This window comes from Vulpes lagopus, chromosome 10, assembly GCF_018345385.1.
Source record: "Vulpes lagopus strain Blue_001 chromosome 10, ASM1834538v1, whole genome shotgun sequence".
Taxonomy (NCBI): domain Eukaryota; kingdom Metazoa; phylum Chordata; class Mammalia; order Carnivora; family Canidae; genus Vulpes; species Vulpes lagopus.
In genome coordinates this window covers 83,623,442-83,644,805 of record NC_054833.1, presented here as the reverse complement: position 1 = coordinate 83,644,805, position 21,364 = coordinate 83,623,442, and the positions used below count along the sequence as shown (strand labels likewise).

General features: G+C 56.9%; 1 protein-coding gene across 5 annotated transcripts in view; it reads right to left on the bottom strand.

Annotated features, from left to right (window-relative positions):
• The window catches only part of SKI (SKI proto-oncogene), a 74,844-nt gene extending 53,860 nt beyond the window's left edge, over positions 1 to 20,984 (bottom strand). The window contains exon 1 of one of the 5 annotated variants that reach the window (XM_041770149.1): positions 19,725 to 20,984. In XM_041770149.1, the coding sequence (XP_041626083.1) occupies positions 19,725 to 20,693 (969 nt within the window). In that variant the 5' untranslated portion in view covers positions 20,694 to 20,984. The remainder of the gene's footprint in view (positions 1 to 19,724) is intronic. The other 4 variants (XM_041770145.1, XM_041770146.1, XM_041770147.1 and 1 more) reach the window with 4 other exon arrangements.
• Between the last annotated feature and the right edge of the window lie 380 nt (positions 20,985 to 21,364).

Here is a 21,364-nt window from a genome sequence, read left to right as displayed (position 1 = left end):
AAAGCTGAGGAAAAGCGGCAGGCTTACAGACAGGCTGATTCTTGCTCCTCCATCAGCCACCAAGAGGAGGACAAACAGGCACACTTGTGGGCACATACCAAGAAGGGATCTCAGGTACCCTGGGGATGGCCCTGCAGGTGCCACGTATGAACCTGGGGATGTGCAGGACAATGAGCTCCCTCAATACCTGAGCCCACTTAGTGTTTTTTCTAAAACACACAGCCAAAAGCATCTGAAATGAAACAGCAGCATGACACCTAACTCCAAAAATCCCAAATTTTGGGAATCAATAATAAACCCTACAGAATTTTGGAACCATAACAAACCCTAGTTATGAAAACTAGTATCAAATTCCAGTTCAATTCTCTGCTACAATGACCCAGGAACCCAACATGCCTGTGCACCTGGACCAAGGTAGCAGGACGGTAGGGAGAAGCCCTGTGGGTCCAATCAGGTCCGTGGAGCACAGAACCAAGCTCCTGTGACCCTGGGCCCTGGCCAAGGCACACGACGACTGCTGAAGTCAGTTCCGTGAGCCAGTTTCACCAGCTCTTCACCCCACGTGAGCAGGAGAGGGCACTGCAACTCTCAAAGGTGGTTCTCTACTCACTGTCTTGTTTTCATTTTCTGAGAAACCTCACTTTTCCAGATAAGAATTGCTCAGGAGTCAGGGCACCTGGCTGGCTCAGTCAGTAGAGCATGAGACTCCTGATCTTGGGGTCATGAGTTCAACCCCTGCATTGGACATGGAGCTCACTTTAAAAAAAAAAAAAAAATCACTCTGGGGTCAGTTTTACCTGGTTCAGATCAAGGCTGAGTTTACCACTGTTGGCTCAATTACCAAAATCACTGTTCCAAGAATTATCAAAGGTTGTCCTACTTGAAAAACACATCCTACCAGCCTTCTCTGAAACAGAACTCAGGCCTACCCTCCTGCAAGAAGTCATCTAAAGATGGAAGGTGACATGAGCCCATCACCAGGCACTGCCTACAGCACGTCTGTATACAGCCAACTTCACCCTCCCAGGCCTGGCATGCATGGTGCCCAGAACGCTGGGACAGCCTCAGCCTGGGCCCCCCAGGACTTCCAGGACAGTAGCAGCCCCAGCACCCTAGTGGGTGAGTCAGGGACCCTGTGGACTCGACCACACAGAGGCCCAGGTCAGACACTCCATCAAAGGTCCTGCAGTGGACGTCACCCCTTATAAATCAGCTGAGACTCTGAAGTCCAGGGAGGAGCAGAGCCAGCAGAGAGTTACCAACAATGGACAGCACGGGCCCCACACAGACATGCCCACCATGGGCACAGGAAGTCTCCGTGCCTGGCACGCCCTGTGTGCTCTGCTCACAGCACCTGCTGGCGTCCGTCCGACTGGCCCAGCTGGCTGTGAGGAGAGCCACCACACCAGCCTTTGTGTGCCCACATGTGGCCCTGACTGGGCCCCTGGGACAGCTCGTCAGCCCAGACTGCCTCCTTTCAGATGCCCAGAGGCTTTGGGAAGAGAAGAAGACTGGAAGAACTGGCAGGTGCCAATCTGCACAGCACGGCACTCTCATCATGCACTACAGTCATGTAAACGGAGATCCAGGGAAGTGATCCAGGAAGAGCTAGGGCCTAGGCCCAGGGACCACCTGTGAAGCTCTGCTGTCTCTCTGAATTTCTAGAAACTCCTACTTGATCAGAAATACTAAAGAGCTGGAGTGACTGCAGCTTGCACAGAGAAGGTGAGGGAAAAAAACAGGGTAATTAACTTGAGACTCAGGGACAGTGGTATTGGCCTCTCATGGTGAGCAGCACACAAGGCGGACAAGTGGCCACGGACAGATATGCAACTCTGGTTTTCTTCAACCCAAACACAAAGAGCCATCCTCACTGACATGGTCAGAGGGCCCCCCAACCCAGGCTCTCACTGCCAGGCCTTCCTTCTGCCCAGCACCTAGCACGAGGAACCCAGCAGTACCTGCAGAACAAACACCAAGGATCCTCTCACCCAAAGCACCCTCGCCCTCGCTAATACAGACAGAAAGGCAGAACTGTCACCTGGACCAGGAATTGCAGGTCCCTCAGCTCCAAGCCTGTTCCTGATGCAGAGGGCCAACACGAGGTATCTGGCAACCAAATAATGGGAATGGCTGCTGGCAGGTGAGTCACCAGCTTGGTCTGTGTAGCCCCAGGGATGGGGACACAGGCAGGGGGAGCAGCACGTGTTGTAGCCTAGGCAACCTCCCAGCCCTGGGGCTACTCTGGGACCTCAAGCCAATACCCCCTAAGAGGCAGAGGGCCAGGCGCTCTGGGGCTCTGGAAAAGGGACATGGTGACACCCTCCAGCCTCACAGCCACAGTCACTTACACACTCTTCCTCCACAAGGTGCCAGAATGCAACAACAGCATGTGGCTCCTGTGGAGGACCAGCATACCCCAGGCCACCTGTCACCCCCAGCCTCCTGGAACCAACAGAAGCAAACTAACGCACACCACGGCCCAGAATAGGCCTGGACCTCAAAGCCTGCATGAAAGGGGCGGGAGCCACATAGACTCCCACCCAGCTCATAAGAAATGACATTTCCAAGGTGCAGAGAGAAAGCAAAGTGGCTGGGGTCCCAGACATGGGCTCCCCAAACTCCCAACTGTCCTGAAGCTGAGCTGGACTTGACTGCAGAGCCACCATGCACATCCTGAGGCAACCCTTGGCTCACAGGTGCCCATCTCCTTTCATCCTGCCACCCAAGAGCAGTGCAAGCTTCTTTCCTCCTACTCTCTGGGCCAAGTCAGGGTCAAGCTTGTGCCCAAGCTGTCCGGTGTCTCCTCACTCTGGGTCCCTTATGCCACCCGCCCTTGGTAATGAGAGTAAAAGGAAGGCAGATCTTTGGTGGTGAGAAGCATCATTTTCAGTGAACCCATTTCTGTCTTCAAGAACTTTCTCCATAAACCAGCAGGGCACAAACTTAAGAAAGAGAGGAGGGGACGCCTGGGGGGGGCTCAGCTAAGCATCTGCCTTCATCTCAGGTCATGATCCCGGGGTCATGGGATCCAGCCCTGCATCAGGCTCCCCACTCACTGTGGAGTCTGCTGGAGATTCTCTCCCTCTGCCCCTCCCCCTACTCACAAACTCCCACTCCAACATGCATACTCTTTCTCCCTAAAAATAAATATAGCTTTAAAAATAAGAAAAAAAGAAAGAGGAAAAGTGTCTGCCAGGCTTGTCCAGCCACCCCTCAGAGCCTGTGGCCCTCTGGTTGCCCTTCCCTATCCCCAGGCTGTGGCCCAGACTTCTGTCCCCAGCTTGGCCCTGGTCGAGGTCCACACACACCCGTGCTGCAGCTCTCACGCAGGCTTCTCCAGGAGGCAAGGGCAGCTTTTGGCACAGTAGGCAACATGGGGTCGCCAGCCCACCAGACTGACCCTGAGGCCCTGTGCAAATTCTCTCTCCTGGTTGCCACAGGCTGGGCACACAGTAGGGCTCATAATAAAATGACATCCACGATTGGATGTGTCTAGCACTGTGCTCCCACCATGAGACTTGCTCCCCTAATGATACAGCCCCTCACCCCAGCAGGTCACTGTTAACCTCTCAATCCAGCCGCAACCCCTGTCTGGGTGCTAGCTTCTCCATGGCACCCAGGATTTCCTGCTAAAAAAGATGGATCTCCAGGGGCCCCTGGGTAGCTTAGTCGGCTAAGCATCCAACTATTGGTCTTAGCTCAGGCCTGGATCTCAGGCTTGTGAGTTCAGTCCCCGAGTTGGGCTCCACGATGGGTGTGGAAACTACATAAAAAAAAAGGGGGGGGGAGGGATTTCCAGCATAGAGAGGAGATACCCCTGTCCCTAATGTACCAGAGGGATGGCTAAGCCCCACTCCATGCCGCAGACAGAACAGAATACCACTACCACACCGTGGCTTACCACAGTATAGTAAGATTAACATTCAGAACACACATAAACAGCCCGATTCAGAAAAGGACAAAGGGGGCACCTGGTGGCTCAGTCAGCTGGGTGTCTGCCTTGGGCTGTGGTCAAGATCTCCTGGTCTTAGGATCAAGTCCCACGCCCCATGAGTGGGAAGCCCGTTTCCCTCCCCCTGCTTGTGCATCTGTGTGCAATCTAATAAATAAAATCTTTAAAAATAAAAACAAAAAAAGGACAAAGACCTTGAACACTTTCCCAAAGATGACATCCACATGGCTAACAGGCATACAAGACATTCAACATCATTCATCATCAGGGAAATGCAAATCAGCGCAACACAAGACTACCTGACACTCATTAGGATGGCCACCTTACGGATTCCTGGGTGGCTCAGTGGTTTAGTGCCTACCTTTGGCTCAGGGCACGATCCTGGAGTCCCAGGATCAAGTCCCGCATCAGGCTCCCTGCATGGAGCCTGCTTCTCCCTCTGCTTGTGTCTCTCTTTCTCTCTGTGTCTCTCATGAATAAATAAATAAAATCTTTAAAAAAAATTTTTTTTAAATTTGAAAAAGGATGGCCACCATTTCTAAAACACAGAAAACACAAAAACGAGCATCCTTAGCAAGAATGTGGAGAAAAAGAAACCCTCATGCACTGTTGGTGGGAATGCAAAATGGCACAGCCAGTGTGGGAAACAGGCTGGCAGTTCCACAAAAAATTCACGATTATGGTGAGATGCAGAGATTCTCCTGCAGGGTATATGGCCAAAAGTTGAAAGCAGGGTGTCAGAGATCTGCACACCCATGTTCAAAGTTACAACATTTACAAGAGCTAAGATATGGAAGCAACTGAAGTATTCATGACCATCTAAATGGATAAATAAAAATGAGGTCCATTCATATGACAGAATGTTCCACAGCCTTAGGAAGGGAATGCTAGCACCCAGTCCAACTTGGAACAGATCCTGGTGAAATAAGCCAGAAACAAAGGGGCAAACCCTACAGGATTCTACTTACAGCAGGTCCCTAAAGAAGTCAGAGACAGAAAAAGAGAAAGGTGGGTGCCGGAAGCTGGAATGGGGAGTGTTGGAGAGCAAGTGTTTCACACAGACAGGGTTTCGGTTGGGAAGAGGCAAAAAACCCTAGAAATGAGACTTCTCCAAGAAACTCACCCCCATCTGACCTCACCCGGGCCCAAGGAGATAGACTTACTTCGAGAGCTGACCTCAGCCACCACGGGACACAGGACCTGCCCCCCCACCCCCACCCAGAAGGAGGCTGCTTGGCTGCTGGAGCCATGGCAGGAAACGATTCAGTGTGGTCTAGACGTCCTCTGATGCCATCACTTCACCCCTGGCCCATGCACCAGACACTCAGATGTACATAGACCAACAGCAATCTGCAACTCTTACACCCAGGTGTCCAGGTGGGAAGCCAGAATGTCCACCAACACAAGAATAGGGACAGGCTGGCATGCTCACAGCCGAGCTGCACAGCCATGGGGCTGCATGCAGGAGGGACGAGGGTACCTGGGTGAGAGCCCAGAGGAGCATGACTGACAGGGCCAGGCCAGCTATGCTGGGACACAGGTCCACACACAGGAGGATATGGACGGCGTCCCCTGGAGGTCACAATGGAAGGGGACTCAGGCATAGCGCCTTCCTTAGCCTGGGTGGGGACAAAGCAGGTGGCAGCCAGTATGCACCAGCAGTCCGTGCTCTTCCATCGCTGCACTGAGGCTCCTGTGATGCATTCGTGGCAAGATGCTCCCTAAAGCACCACTCAGAGTAACAAAATACAGCACATGCCCCAGATGTTAAACTCCAGGACCCTCAATACTACACATACTTGAAAACACTGGGTATGCAGGCACATGCGCAGGCACATACACACCAACACACACGTGCACAGAAGGCCTGTCACCCAGGAGTCGTGGTGGCCCTACATCCTGCAAAGCAACCACAGAAGAGCCATTTGGGAGACTGCAGGAATCTGAACACAGACTGGTTACCAACTGGAGGGAAGGAGCTCCCGTTACTGTCTGGTACTGATGGCACCAGGGTCACAACTTCGCACAACTCTGGATATGTTAGATATATAAATGCTGAGCTATGAAGCAAGATGCAAGGAGGGAGAAATCACATGAACCCGAATGAGTAAGATGCTGTAGCTGCTGGGACAGGATGCAGGGGCTGTGCCTATCAGTCTCCTGATCTCAGCATCAGCTTGAAATTTCCCATCCTAACTGCATTTTCATAAATCCAGACACATCCTGATGACACTGAAAGAAACACCACCCCTCTCTGGCCCTGTCACGGGGCAGGGACAGGGGAACTCCCACCATCATGGTGCTGGGAGCGACAGGAAGGGATCCTTGTAGCCTTCCTGGACCTCTGCTCCACACGTCCAGTGGAGTCTGAGCAACAAAGGCAGAGGCATCAGAGGCGCCACCAAGGTTCTGCAGTCCCCTGGCCCAGCTCCCTAGTGCTGCCTGTACCCCCTCCCTAACCCTCCGGCTCCTCACACATGCCGACAGGACCACAATGGCCAAGGTTCCAAAAGGCTGGAGCCACAGGGATGGCAGGCCACATTGTAGGGCTGCTTGGCTGGGTCCCTGCTGTTGTCCTCAGCCCCCAGGGATCACAGAGAGAACCAACATACAAGCCTTTGTCACAGAGATGGAGAGGAAACAGATCTACCAAAGAAATCACAGTTCAAACATAAATGTTTAAATGAGAAAATAAAGAACCTATCTGTTCAAGATGTCGAGCCTGATAATCAGGTAATTAAATCTAGGGGTGCACTGATACCACAGAGGAGCCCCTCAGTAACACAAAACCATCTCAACAGCAGTGACAGGGAAATTAAGCAAGTTCTCCAATAAAAGGGACAGAAGCAACACAAACCCAGCAAGAAGGGACACGTGTGCTGAACCCCCATTGGGCAGCAACGAATGTCCACAGGATGGATACCACACTCTGGCTTGGGGGGCGGAGGGGTGCAGGAGAGAAAGCTTCCTGCTCATGGCCAGGAAGGAACTTCAAAGTTCAGAATTCCCCAGGGCCTTCAGGAGGCATCAGGGACCAGGCTGTGCACTGTGGCGACACAGGGACCCGGCCCACAGATCACAGGCACTTCAAGGCGCAGAGGCCTATAGCCGCTGGCCCTCTGGGGTCCCCTTAGTCGCGACCCCTCCTGACCTCCGTTCCAGGGGCAGGTACACCACCCTGGCCCTGGATGTTGCCATGGGGTCCTGGACTGGAGTTAGGAGCCCAAGACCACTGCCAGCCTGCACTCCAGGAAACACGAACATGTCATCCCCTGTTGAGCCACACTGAGGCAACCCACAGGCTTACCTTGCTCTTACAGCTTAAAGAGCTTCCTAAATTGAGACAAAATCGACCAAGGTCAGGCGGGCTGGGCGACACTTTCTGCATACAAGAATGTTAAAAAAAAAAAAAAAATCACAGTTTTGATAGTTCTGCAAAAAAAACTTAGCAAATTTACAACAAAACTGTCAAGTAATTAAGGCAAGGCACTTCACACATGAACTTAAACTGCTAATTAAAATCCCCTCGCTTAATTGACTACATTTGCATATCATTCAACTTGGGAGCATAATTTTTTTAATGGTTTGGGCAACACAGTTGTAACGCCAGGAAGCAGCGAGGCAGCAGGTAAGGCGGAGCCAGCAGCACCCACCGCACACACACGTCCACACACAGCCACCCGCATGCATCCAGGCCGGGCAAGTGGTGCTGCAGCCTGACACCGCACAGACTTCGCCTGGCCTGGGGGGTCACCCACCCCACCAGGGCCAGCTGGCCTGGGGCAGACTCCTCGCTTCCTCGCTGCAGCCTGGGCCCCCCCAATCCAAGCGGGAAGGAAGAGAGTTCTCAGCATGGAGATCCCACTGGGGCTGGGGCTGCTGACAGTACCTCCCTGCCACCCAGCACCTCTGCCCTCAACCTCCCCAGTGGGGAACCCCCAGCAGATTCCAGAACCACAGGAGGGACATGCGTACCTGTCCCTTCTCCTGGGAGAAGGTCTGTCAGCTTCCCCAGCAGCACTCCTGACTGCCTCCTCCTTCCGCGGTTCCTCCACATGCTCACTGAGTGCCAGCCCTGTCACTCCCGGATTCCTGGGTGGCTCAGTGGTTTAGTGCCTACCTTTGGCTCAGGGCACGATCCTGGAGTCCCAGGATCAAGTCCCGCATCAGGCTCCCTGCATGGAGCCTGCTTCTCCCTCTGCTTGTGTCTCTCTTTCTCTCTGTGTCTCTCATGAATAAATAAATAAATCTTTAAAAAAAATTTTTTTTAAATTTGAAAAGGATGGCCACCATTTCTAAAACACAGAAAACACAAAAACGAGCATCCTTAGCAAGAATGTGGAGAAAAAGAAACCCTCATGCACTGTTGGTGGGAATGCAAAATGGCACAGCCAGTGTGGGAAACAGGCTGGCAGTTCCACAAAAAATTCACGATTATGGTGAGATGCAGAGATTCTCCTGCAGGGTATATGGCCAAAAGTTGAAAGCAGGGTGTCAGAGATCTGCACACCCATGTTCAAAGTTACAACATTTACAAGAGCTAAGATATGGAAGCAACTGAAGTATTCATGACCATCTAAATGGATAAATAAAAATGAGGTCCATTCATATGACAGAATGTTCCACAGCCTTAGGAAGGAATGCTAGCACCCAGTCCAACTTGGAACAGATCCTGGTGAAATAAGCCAGAAACAAAGGGGCAAACCCTACAGGATTCTACTTACAGCAGGTCCCTAAAGAAGTCAGAGACAGAAAAAGAGAAAGGTGGGTGCCGGAAGCTGGAATGGGGAGTGTTGGAGAGCAAGTGTTTCACACAGACAGGGTTTCGGTTGGGAAGAGGCAAAAAACCCTAGAAATGAGACTTCTCCAAGAAACTCACCCCCATCTGACCTCACCCGGGCCCAAGGAGATAGACTTACTTCGAGAGCTGACCTCAGCCACCACGGGACACAGGACCTGCCCCCCCACCCCCACCCAGAAGGAGGCTGCTTGGCTGCTGGAGCCATGGCAGGAAACGATTCAGTGTGGTCTAGACGTCCTCTGATGCCATCACTTCACCCCTGGCCCATGCACCAGACACTCAGATGTACATAGACCAACAGCAATCTGCAACTCTTACACCCAGGTGTCCAGGTGGGAAGCCAGAATGTCCACCAACACAAGAATAGGGACAGGCTGGCATGCTCACAGCCGAGCTGCACAGCCATGGGGCTGCATGCAGGAGGGACGAGGGTACCTGGGTGAGAGCCCAGAGGAGCATGACTGACAGGGCCAGGCCAGCTATGCTGGGACACAGGTCCACACACAGGAGGATATGGACGGCGTCCCCTGGAGGTCACAATGGAAGGGGACTCAGGCATAGCGCCTTCCTTAGCCTGGGTGGGGACAAAGCAGGTGGCAGCCAGTATGCACCAGCAGTCCGTGCTCTTCCATCGCTGCACTGAGGCTCCTGTGATGCATTCGTGGCAAGATGCTCCCTAAAGCACCACTCAGAGTAACAAAATACAGCACATGCCCCAGATGTTAAACTCCAGGACCCTCAATACTACACATACTTGAAAACACTGGGTATGCAGGCACATGCGCAGGCACATACACACCAACACACACGTGCACAGAAGGCCTGTCACCCAGGAGTCGTGGTGGCCCTACATCCTGCAAAGCAACCACAGAAGAGCCATTTGGGAGACTGCAGGAATCTGAACACAGACTGGTTACCAACTGGAGGGAAGGAGCTCCCGTTACTGTCTGGTACTGATGGCACCAGGGTCACAACTTCGCACAACTCTGGATATGTTAGATATATAAATGCTGAGCTATGAAGCAAGATGCAAGGAGGGAGAAATCACATGAACCCGAATGAGTAAGATGCTGTAGCTGCTGGGACAGGATGCAGGGGCTGTGCCTATCAGTCTCCTGATCTCAGCATCAGCTTGAAATTTCCCATCCTAACTGCATTTTCATAAATCCAGACACATCCTGATGACACTGAAAGAAACACCACCCCTCTCTGGCCCTGTCACGGGGCAGGGACAGGGGAACTCCCACCATCATGGTGCTGGGAGCGACAGGAAGGGATCCTTGTAGCCTTCCTGGACCTCTGCTCCACACGTCCAGTGGAGTCTGAGCAACAAAGGCAGAGGCATCAGAGGCGCCACCAAGGTTCTGCAGTCCCCTGGCCCAGCTCCCTAGTGCTGCCTGTACCCCCTCCCTAACCCTCCGGCTCCTCACACATGCCGACAGGACCACAATGGCCAAGGTTCCAAAAGGCTGGAGCCACAGGGATGGCAGGCCACATTGTAGGGCTGCTTGGCTGGGTCCCTGCTGTTGTCCTCAGCCCCCAGGGATCACAGAGAGAACCAACATACAAGCCTTTGTCACAGAGATGGAGAGGAAACAGATCTACCAAAGAAATCACAGTTCAAACATAAATGTTTAAATGAGAAAATAAAGAACCTATCTGTTCAAGATGTCGAGCCTGATAATCAGGTAATTAAATCTAGGGGTGCACTGATACCACAGAGGAGCCCCTCAGTAACACAAAACCATCTCAACAGCAGTGACAGGGAAATTAAGCAAGTTCTCCAATAAAAGGGACAGAAGCAACACAAACCCAGCAAGAAGGGACACGTGTGCTGAACCCCCATTGGGCAGCAACGAATGTCCACAGGATGGATACCACACTCTGGCTTGGGGGGCGGAGGGGTGCAGGAGAGAAAGCTTCCTGCTCATGGCCAGGAAGGAACTTCAAAGTTCAGAATTCCCCAGGGCCTTCAGGAGGCATCAGGGACCAGGCTGTGCACTGTGGCGACACAGGGACCCGGCCCACAGATCACAGGCACTTCAAGGCGCAGAGGCCTATAGCCGCTGGCCCTCTGGGGTCCCCTTAGTCGCGACCCCTCCTGACCTCCGTTCCAGGGGCAGGTACACCACCCTGGCCCTGGATGTTGCCATGGGGTCCTGGACTGGAGTTAGGAGCCCAAGACCACTGCCAGCCTGCACTCCAGGAAACACGAACATGTCATCCCCTGTTGAGCCACACTGAGGCAACCCACAGGCTTACCTTGCTCTTACAGCTTAAAGAGCTTCCTAAATTGAGACAAAATCGACCAAGGTCAGGCGGGCTGGGCGACACTTTCTGCATACAAGAATGTTAAAAAAAAAAAAAAATCACAGTTTTGATAGTTCTGCAAAAAAAACTTAGCAAATTTACAACAAAACTGTCAAGTAATTAAGGCAAGGCACTTCACACATGAACTTAAACTGCTAATTAAAATCCCCTCGCTTAATTGACTACATTTGCATATCATTCAACTTGGGAGCATAATTTTTTTAATGGTTTGGGCAACACAGTTGTAACGCCAGGAAGCAGCGAGGCAGCAGGTAAGGCGGAGCCAGCAGCACCCACCGCACACACACGTCCACACACAGCCACCCGCATGCATCCAGGCCGGGCAAGTGGTGCTGCAGCCTGACACCGCACAGACTTCGCCTGGCCTGGGGGGTCACCCACCCCACCAGGGCCAGCTGGCCTGGGGCAGACTCCTCGCTTCCTCGCTGCAGCCTGGGCCCCCCCAATCCAAGCGGGAAGGAAGAGAGTTCTCAGCATGGAGATCCCACTGGGGCTGGGGCTGCTGACAGTACCTCCCTGCCACCCAGCACCTCTGCCCTCAACCTCCCCAGTGGGGAACCCCCAGCAGATTCCAGAACCACAGGAGGGACATGCGTACCTGTCCCTTCTCCTGGGAGAAGGTCTGTCAGCTTCCCCAGCAGCACTCCTGACTGCCTCCTCCTTCCGCGGTTCCTCCACATGCTCACTGAGTGCCAGCCCTGTCACTCCCTGTGCCCAGGGGGCCAGCCAGCGCTCGAGCACAGGGGAGGGCAGACGCTGAAACCAGCACGGCAAGAGGAACTCAGATGACCAGAGCAGCTTAGGGATCCAGACCGGGCACCACAAAGCCCAGGCAGGTGAGAGGGCCATGGGTCTTTCAAAAGGGTTTGTGCATCCCCTCCAGCGCAGGGCCAACACAAGGACCACAGACCCACATAAAGACCCCACACGGGTCTGCAGGGGCAACAGTTACTTCTTGTTCTGACAGTGTCAGTGAAGCAGGGATGGGACTGGACAGGAGAACATCAAGCCATCAGAAGCATCCAGGAGGACGGGCAGACAGCAGGGACTGTGCCTGAACAGTATAGTTATGCAGAGGGAGGACCACAGGGGGACCAGGAGCGCTCTAAGAACCGCCAATGCCACATGCAGAAGCAGCTCCAACAGCAAACTTCAGGTCTGGGTACTCAGAGACAGTGAGATCGGGTGTGAAAAGTGAGCACACTCTAGGGGGAAATGGGGCATGGCCTAGTACCAGCTTGCCCATCCCTGCTACCTCCTTCAGGGAGGCCTCACCTACCTGCCATGCCAGAGCCACAAACTGCCACCGTGGGGCTGGGATCATGAAAAGAACATTTAGTGAACAGGTGTGGACAGGGCATAAGAAGTTGGCTAGAATGCAGATCTGGCCCCCATAACAGGTACTCACAGGTCATCCAGACACCCCCAGCCTCACATGCAGGCAGGCTGCCCGCCTCACTGGTGCTGGGGTCCCTGTGGGCTGCAGGTGCTGGGCGTGGCTGTGCTCACCCACAGAGTGTGGGGTCCCTTCCTGCACACAAAGCAGGGCAGAGCTTCAGTTGCCCCTTAATCCAAGCTGCACAGCCCAGCTGGGAAGAGGAGGGCACAGAGGACAACCAGGCCCAGGCTCCAAGCAGGTCTCCAGACAGCAAGTCACAACCAACGGGTTCCTATGATGATGCAGCCAGCAGTTCCTCTGGGGCAGAGGAACAACCTGACACCCAGCAGAGGACCCCAAAACTACCCATTGCCCTCACTAACATGCTTCCGGCGTGCTCAGCCCTGTTCCTACACACAATCTCATCCTGCAGGTTCAGACCCAGGAGCTGGAACACACGGCTGAGCTGCCACTGTGTGACTGTCACCCCCACTTGCCACCACACATGTGGACTCAGGTCAGGCCAGGAGGGAGAAGAGCCACACCAGAACCCCACTGGCCCCCAGGGCTCTCAGACCACCATGACTTGGCTAACCCTCAGGGCAGGATGAGCCCCTGGCCAGGGCTTCCGCCCAGGCAGCAGCTGTGGAGCCAGCCTCCCACCCTCCACAGAGGTGTTTCTCTGTAGCTATGACACCCTGGGTCCCACCAGAAGCCTATTCTCAACAAGAGAGGTTTCTCTCAAAGCACGAGCTAAAATCCCAGTACAAGCCAAATCAAGGCAGGCACCACAGCTGGGCTCTTCCAGCCTCAGAGCCAAAGCCGAGAATACTTTCATTCCACAGCAGGAGCCAAGCACCTGGGTTCAAACCAGGCCTAGGGCACTTGCCACCTTCTTCAAAACACACAACACAGCCAGGAGGACACCTCGGGGACATCACATGGTCCTGAGAAAGTTCCTCCACCTTTCCTCTTCTAGCTGTCAAGAGCAGAGCTGCCCAGAAACCCCCAACAACTAGTGATTTCATGCCTGTGTGACTCATTCAAGGAGTATTTGTTCTGGGCCCGGAACTGGGGACCCAGCCGTGACCAACCTGCCCCCTCCACAAGGCTGACAACACAACCGCAAACACACAAATCCCAGGCCCACCGCAATGAGGGCAGCCCAGAGTACCAAGACCGCGGGAAGGCAGGCCGACCACTGTGGGCTGCGCAGCCCGGAGGCTCATGCCGAGACTTCCTGAATCACTACCTAGAGCTGCAAAATCAAGAAGTCGTGGCGTCCTTTGATTCCTTCTAAGTCAAAACAGTAAAATCAGATAAAATACAAATGCCTCCCACCAAGCCCTGGGTTGTTTCCAGGCTCGTGCCAAGACCCCTTTCGAAGCCTCCCATCTGTTTCAGCAGCACCGAAGACACAAGGATTACCCACAGGAATGAGAACTTGTCACCAAGAGCAGAGCAGCACACAGGACACCCGCTGTGGGGAGCGGGCAGCCAGAGAGCTGCCCCCACGCAGATGCCCCATCTACCCTGGTCCTGCTCACGTGATTCTCACCTCCACCATCTCCTGTCGCTCTCATACCCGAGTCCGGATCCTTCCGTTAGTAAGTAGACACTAGCAGTGGGGAGTCCCAGAACTAGACCCCCTCCCACCACCCCCACCCCTGCCTCCCAAACTCAGTGACCCAGGAGTCCCTCCACCTCGCTGACCCTCTGCAATGACGCTGCCTGGAGAGACCCTAAAACTGAGAAGGCAGCCAACAGGCATCTGGGCTATTCTCCAGAATTGTACCCTCTCTTCACAGAAGAGCAGCATGAGAGCTGCCGCTGAGCCCACTGCCAGCCAGGGGACAAGCCAGAGGCTTCCTGAGGGCAACCTAAGTGCCCCTGGACACACTGCACCTGGTTTGCCGGGGGAGAGGCCAAGCAGGGCGAGCACCTGTGCTGTGCTCACACACTCAACAGGGTGGCCACACAGGTAGCCCCCAGAGGTCTCTGCCACCCACACCACTTCATTCCCACGGACTGCCCAACGCCAGCTGAAACCTGCTTCAGACCCCACGAGGCCACGTGGGGAAGAGATGTCCGCCACACACAGCCCCACACCCCCAGGAAATGACTTCCTGCCCCTTCTGAGACTCTGATCCGCCCCCACCTCTGAGCCAGTCAATAAACAGAATGAGGAGAGCCGTGGACATGGCCCCTGGGCCCCGCCCCGGCTCCATCCCAGGGGTCCCCGCCTCTGCCCGGTTTCCCATTTCCCCAAGGACCACGAGCCAGGAGGGCAAGGGCCTGAGCAAGAATGGAAGCCTTCTCCTCCCACTGCAGCTCTCACAGACCTTAAGGAAATAATTCAGCCTCTATATTTTGACTCAAAACAAAGAAACTTTTTAAAAACATTTCAGTTGAAACTTGCATAATTCTTCCAGTGGAGAAATCCTCCCCGACTTTCGCAATCCTTAGAAAGAGACACATTATTGCTGCTTGTGTAACAGTCTCCGGGCCACGAAGAGTCCGGCCGCCAGCCTCGGCCACCTCCTGCGGTCACCTCCCGCCAGACGGGCCAGGCTGGCCCCGGAAGCGGTGCCTCCCCCCCAGCTCTCCGTGGCCAGAGCTTTGGGGCGGGGCTGGGTCACCTCCCCAGACTTCCTCCTGCTCCCAGCCTGTCTGCCCTCACCCGACATCTCAGACACACATGACACCACCAGCTGCGGGGAAGGCTGAGAACCCAAGACACCGACAGTCCATGATCCTACTCTCAGAGCCCTGCACTGATCCAGAGCCCCAGTGAAGCAGCGAGACCAGGGCCGAAGGTTACCGGCTGACCCCACTGCCCCCAGGCCAGCTGCTGCCCTGGGGAAACCCCAGAGGTTAGGGGCCCAGTCCCGCTCCAGAGAGGGGTCCCGGAAACCCGCGGTGGGGGCGGGGGGGGCAACAGATGGGCCAAGAGACAGATGGGCGGCAGCCCACACCTGGAGGACCATCCAGACGTGGCAGTGCACACAGACGGGCTGAGGCACCCAGCCAGCCGCCAGGCCCGCCCTCCCGCACCAGGGTGCAGGGAGAAGCCAGAGGCCTTGCTGGAGCTGCCGTATCCCCTATCTGGGAAGACCCCCCAACCTCCACTCTGGGGCCTTTACCCTGGCGATCAGACCCATTTGCAGACCCCATCCTTCTGTGGGGGGGGGGGGGGGGGTGCTCCCAAAGCCCATCCAGGAACTCTGCCTCAGAGCATCACCTGAGACGGCACCCCAATTCCCCAGCCAAGTGGCTGAAGCCAGGAAATCACCACAGAACCCCACAAAACGTTAGAGCAAAACAAGTGGACAAAGGAACAACTGGCCCTCTAAACCTCTGCTCACAGAACAGATGGCATAAGGGCAGGCATTGCCCCCCATCAAGGAGAGGGTCTCAGATGAAGCATGCAGGTCAGAGTCTGAGCCTGATGGAACTTTTTTTTTTTTTTTAAGATTTTATGTATTTATTCATGAGACACAGGGAAACAGAGACACAGGCAAAGGGAGAAGCAGGCTGAGGGGGGGCCCGATGCGGGACTTAATCCCCGGACTCAGGGATTACAACCTGAGCCAAAGGCTGACACTCAACCACTGAGACACTGAGCCACCCAGGTATCCCCTGATAGAACGTTCTTGATAGCATTCCTTCCCATGAAAATTCCAGCTTGAAAAGAGCAAACCACCTCTTGCCAGGGAGGGTCCACGGGCCGGGACCCCCTTCCTGGCCTGCCGTCACTCCCCAGCAGGGGCCAGTGCTACTGGCCGGGCGTCTGCTTGGAGAAAACACCGGTCCATGACCAGGGACAAGTTTTAGGTGACATGAAGAAAACTATTCCAATGTCAGGAATTCAGACAAATTCAGCACTCATGCTGCACACCAAGGGGTCACCGGCCTGCGGGCCCCCACAGCACAATGACCCACATGACAAGGGCAACCCCACAAAAAGTCCCGAGAACTCAGGTGTCTGAAAGACAGACATACGATAAACACAGGCCAGGCTCTCCAGCCTAAGAATCAGGACACTCAGAAGACAACAGTGCCAAGGAGCCTGGTTCTTGAGCACACCAGCACCGACCTTGCCCGGGCCCCAGGGAGGCAGAGCAGCGCCCTGGGGTCAGCCCCAAAGGGAAGCACCTGGTTACCCAGGGAGGAGCTGTCCTGCGGGGCGAGGAGCCAGGCCCCAAGCAGCAGCCAAGCCAGCAGCACAATGTCCTCCCCTGACAGCAACCTACATGGCTGAACGACCAGCCCAATTTAGTGCATGTACCGTGAGACGAGCCCAAGAGGACGGTACAGAGCCAACTGGGCAGAAGGAGGGCAGAGAAGGCTGAGTTCCCATCTCCTTGCCATGTGTTCCCCCAGCAACAGAATGACACATCCCCACCCCACCTGACACTGGACACTTGAACATCCTAGAGAAATCAAACATTACCAACACACTGCTTACTACAGCCTGTTTCACACACAGGGGAACAGAGACACAGAGAGGTTAAGCATCGAGCTTGAGGTCAAACAGCCACTAGAGACGTAATGAGAACGTGGGAGCAGCCCCATGGGGTTCCACAGCAGGACCACCAAAGACAGCAGCTTGGCGAGAGGGGCTAAGAGGCCCCTCCTGGCACTGGTGGCAGCAGAGCGCTGCCTGAGTCTCTGGCTGGCAGGAGGCCTGGGCCGGCACTTCAGCCAGACAACACCGGAACGTGCTTCAGCTCCCATTGGCCTCACCAGAACCCAAGGCCCCAGGGGAGCCGTGTCCCCTACAGAGAGAATTCTAGCACATTCTTTGTTCTCTGCTGTCCTTATCCTTGGTAAATCAAAAATATTAAACTAACCAATAAAACAACTGAAAGAAATCAAAACCTACTCCACAAATATGCCGTCAATAGCAAGTGGAAGGAGCAATCAGAAATAGGGCTCTGGGGGAGGGGTTCGGGGGGAGGGTCTGGAGCAAGTGGGCTCTGGGCAGCCAGGGGCCCTCCCACCCCAAGCTGACACCGTTCTCACGTGGTGCCCTTGGCAGGTAGACAGATGAGCATGTGGTTGTGCTTGGAGACTTATAAAGAGGACGGCCGGCGCACCCCAGGACTCCCAACTGCGTGGTCAGAGCCAAGGCAGCAGGCGGAGCCCCGTACACAGGACACGAGGTGGCAGAGCCAGCAGGAGAGCACTCGAGAGCTCAGGGAAGCATGGGGCCTGACAGCCAGTCCAGGTCACCACGGGGAGGACAGGGCTGGCTGACACTAGGCCTGCAGACCCCACCCACTTACGATAAGCAGCTCTTCCTCATCACTGGGAAAATTTGTTTAATCGGTAAATGAGATTTAGGACAGCATCAGGGAGAGCGCACTGACAGAGAAAGGGCGGCCCTAATCATCTGCTGAAAAGGCCAGAGCAGAAACAGGCTCTGGCTTCGGCTTCATGGAGTGTGGACAAACAATCCTGCCTTCTCCCCAGACGCTGTTTGGGCCTGAGAGCTCAGGCTGGGCCGTCCCTAAGAGGGGCGGGGGGGGGGGGGGGCCCGCGCCCAGAACCACGGTGCCTGCTGCAGGAGAACCTGGGCCCCACTCTACAGCTGTGACAAAGAAGCAGTCCCAGCGAGCCCAGGAGACTCCACCACTGCCCCTCACACCCCTGACTGGGACACCCATACGAACACACCCTGCGAGACAAGGCCCCCCACCCCACCCCCTCTGGAGGCAAATGGCCTGCCATAGCCTGGGCCATGAACTGCAGCCTGTGCCTACCACGATCCTGCACACTAGACTCCCACAAGCCACAGTGGCTGTGGTAGGTAGAGGCACCCCGAACAGAAAAGCCCCCGTTCACGTCGGGTGCCCATCACGCCACCCATCACCAACTCATCCAAAATCAAAGGCTTGGGCCTTTCCTGCCAGTACCCTCCCCTACTCAGACACTCCCTCCCACCGAAGCCCTGCCCCAGTCTGCAGACAGCTGCCACCTGGGCAGCGGCAAAGCTGAGGGCAGAAATGCCACGGAACACACGTGCACGCGCACACACGACAGCCCCTCTGAGCACAGGCACCCAGCCCCTCCATCCCCAGCCCCTCCTCTGCTCACCGAGACTCTGACACTCTGCTGGAGGGGCGCCCAGAGAAAACCGGGCGGGAGCATCTATTCACAGATTTAGGAAAAAAAAAAGTTTGATGCAGTAGCTGAATTAATTAGGCCTCCTCAGAATAGCTGAGCCAATGCAGCATTCTGTGTATGCAATTTAATAAGCCTAGATATTTAAAAGAAAAGTTACAAATACTTGGGGAGGGGAAGACACCGAGAAGTTGGTGAAGACCCCAATGAGAGATTTCACCGTCCAGTCGCCCAGGAGCTGCCCAGCCAGATCACACGGATCACATCCTCCGCCTGGCAAACAACAGAGCCTCGGCCAGTGGCCCTCCCCCGCCCTGCAGCATTTGAGAGAGAGGGAGACAAGGAAACGGGCGTGTCCAAAACAAATCGCTGGCCATGAGCTACTCCTACTCAGGGCCCAGGTGCCCGCTGACCAGGCCCCAAGCCCAGAGCCAATCAGCCCTTGCCCCCACATGGGGGACTCTGGGATTCACACCCTGGCAGGCCCAGGGAAACGCACAGAACTGGAGTCACCGAGTCTCGGCCCCCTGCCACTGTGGCCTGGACACCTGGCTGCATTTCTGAGCCTGTCTCCCAAGACTTCAAGGCACAAACCGGCCCTGCCAGGCCCAGTTCTGTCTGCTGAGGACCACTGGCAGGCACCCTTCTGTCTGCGAGCCTAGGGGCCCACCGGGTCTGCACCCCTCCTCACAGTGGCCCGAGGAAGGCCTAGGCCTGAGGCTGCAGCCTGGGCCCGCCCGGATCTCACTTCTCAGTTCTCTGGGGGCAAGAGTGTCTGAGTATTGGAGCCTCCCGCCATTCCCAAGCCCATCAGGGCAATGGCTGTGGGCCTCGGGAATGCTTCCCCAGCCACCAGGCCGAGCCCCTAGGGCCCCTCTCCCAAACAAGCTGGCTCATCACAGGGGTCGAGCAAAAGGACCTTCCTACACAGCCACGACTAGGGATCCGACGCAACCCTGAATTTCCTTAAATCAAATCCAAACCCCAAGACAAGGCCCAAGCTGCACACACAGAGCCCCTGGCCCAAGAGGGCCCCCCAGCCTTTCCCCAGGACCCAGCCCTCCCAGCTTCCAGGCTCTGGGGCCCAGAGCACCCAGTGTCCTCCCATGGCCCCAGCCAGCAGGGTCACTCACCCGGGGCACCCGCCGCTTGTACTTGTTGCCATAGTCAAACTTCTCCTTCACGTCGTCCAGGCAGCGGCCAAGGCGTGCCTGCTCCTCCTTGCCCGTGTAGTCCTGGCTCAGCAGGATGTACGCCCGCCAGTTGGCCGAGTCGAATCCCCAGTGGCAGGTCCGGTTCTCCAGCGCCTTGTGCGAGTGCACGACGAACTTGTGCGGGGGGTACATGAGGCGGCAGTCGAGGCACTGGATGCATGCGGCACTCGGGCTGCTGTAGAGCTCGGGCACCAGCAGCCCCTTGCACTTGCCGAAGCACTCGTGGTACACTCGCACGCTGCGCTCGCTGAGCTCCAGGCCCAGCGCCAGACTGGCGGCCAGCTCCTTCTTGCAGGGCGGCGGGTAGGCGCCGCCGTACAGCAGCGCGTTGCACAGGCGCTCGGCGTCCGTCTTGGTGATGAGCCCGCACGAGGGCGCCGAGAAGGGCAGGATGCCCATGACTTTGAGGATCTCCAACTGGTCCGCCGTGCAGCGCGAGCAATAGATGTGCAGCTCGTCGCACACCGAGTTGATCTGCTGCAGCGAGAAGTCGCGCAGCACCGAATTGAGGATCTGCGGCAGGCACAGGCGCTTCTCGCCGCCCACCACGAAGCACGAGATGGTCTCGCCCTCCAGCACGGTCTCGCAGCGCTCAGTGGAGCGGTCGGACGGCATGAAGAAGGGCCCGGGGAGCACGGGCGGCGGCGGCTGGATGGCTGGCAGGTGCAGCACGGGCGGCGGCTCGGCGGCCGCGGGGACCGGCGCCGGAACGGCAGCCGCGCTGGCCTCCTTGGCGCTCTCCTTCTTGTAGGCCTCCTGCGCCCAGCGCGCCGAGAAGGCGGCCGGGCCGCCCAGCGAGCTCATAGAGCTCAGGTGGAACTGCTCCAGCGTCTTCTGCAGCCCCGGGTGCGGCTGGAAGCCGCCGCGGCCGCCCGCCGCCGCCTCCATGGTGCGTTCCGGCTCCCCGGGCCGCTCCCGCTCCCGCGCGCCGGGGCCCCCGCGGCCCCCGCCGCCGCCCCGCGAGCCCCGGCGGCGCCCCCGGCCCCGGCCCCGGCCCCCCCCCCGCCGCCGCCGCCGCCGGCTCCCGGCCGATCACGGCCGAGGCCTCGGCCTCGCCCGGGGGCGCGAAGGGGTAGGCGGGCGGGGCGAAGGGGTCCCGCCGCTGGAGCCCGCCGGCGCCCGGGCCCGGCGCCACATCCACGCGCCCCGCGCCGCGCCCGCCGCCGCCGCCGCCGCCCGGGCCCCCCGCGCGCCCCCCGCGCGCCCCCCGGGCCCTAGGCGCGGGGCATGCCCCTGCGCGCGCCGCCAACGCCAACGCCAACGCTCGCGGGCCCGGGGCTCGCGGGGGGCGCGCGGGCAGGTGCCGGCGCCGCGAGGCGCGAATCGCCGCGGCGGCCGAGGCCGAGGGGCCCGGGAGGAGCGGGGGCGCGGGCGCGGGGCCCGCCGGGCCGTCCTCGCGCGGCGCGCCGCCGCCGCCCCGCTCCTCCCACCGCGCGGCGCCCGCCCGGCTCGTCCCGGCGGCGCTGGCCGGCCGCGTCGCGCCCGCCGCCGGCCGCCCCGGCCCGGCCCGCGCCCACCCCGCCGCCGGCGCCCGGCTCCGCGGCCCGCCCGCCCGCCTG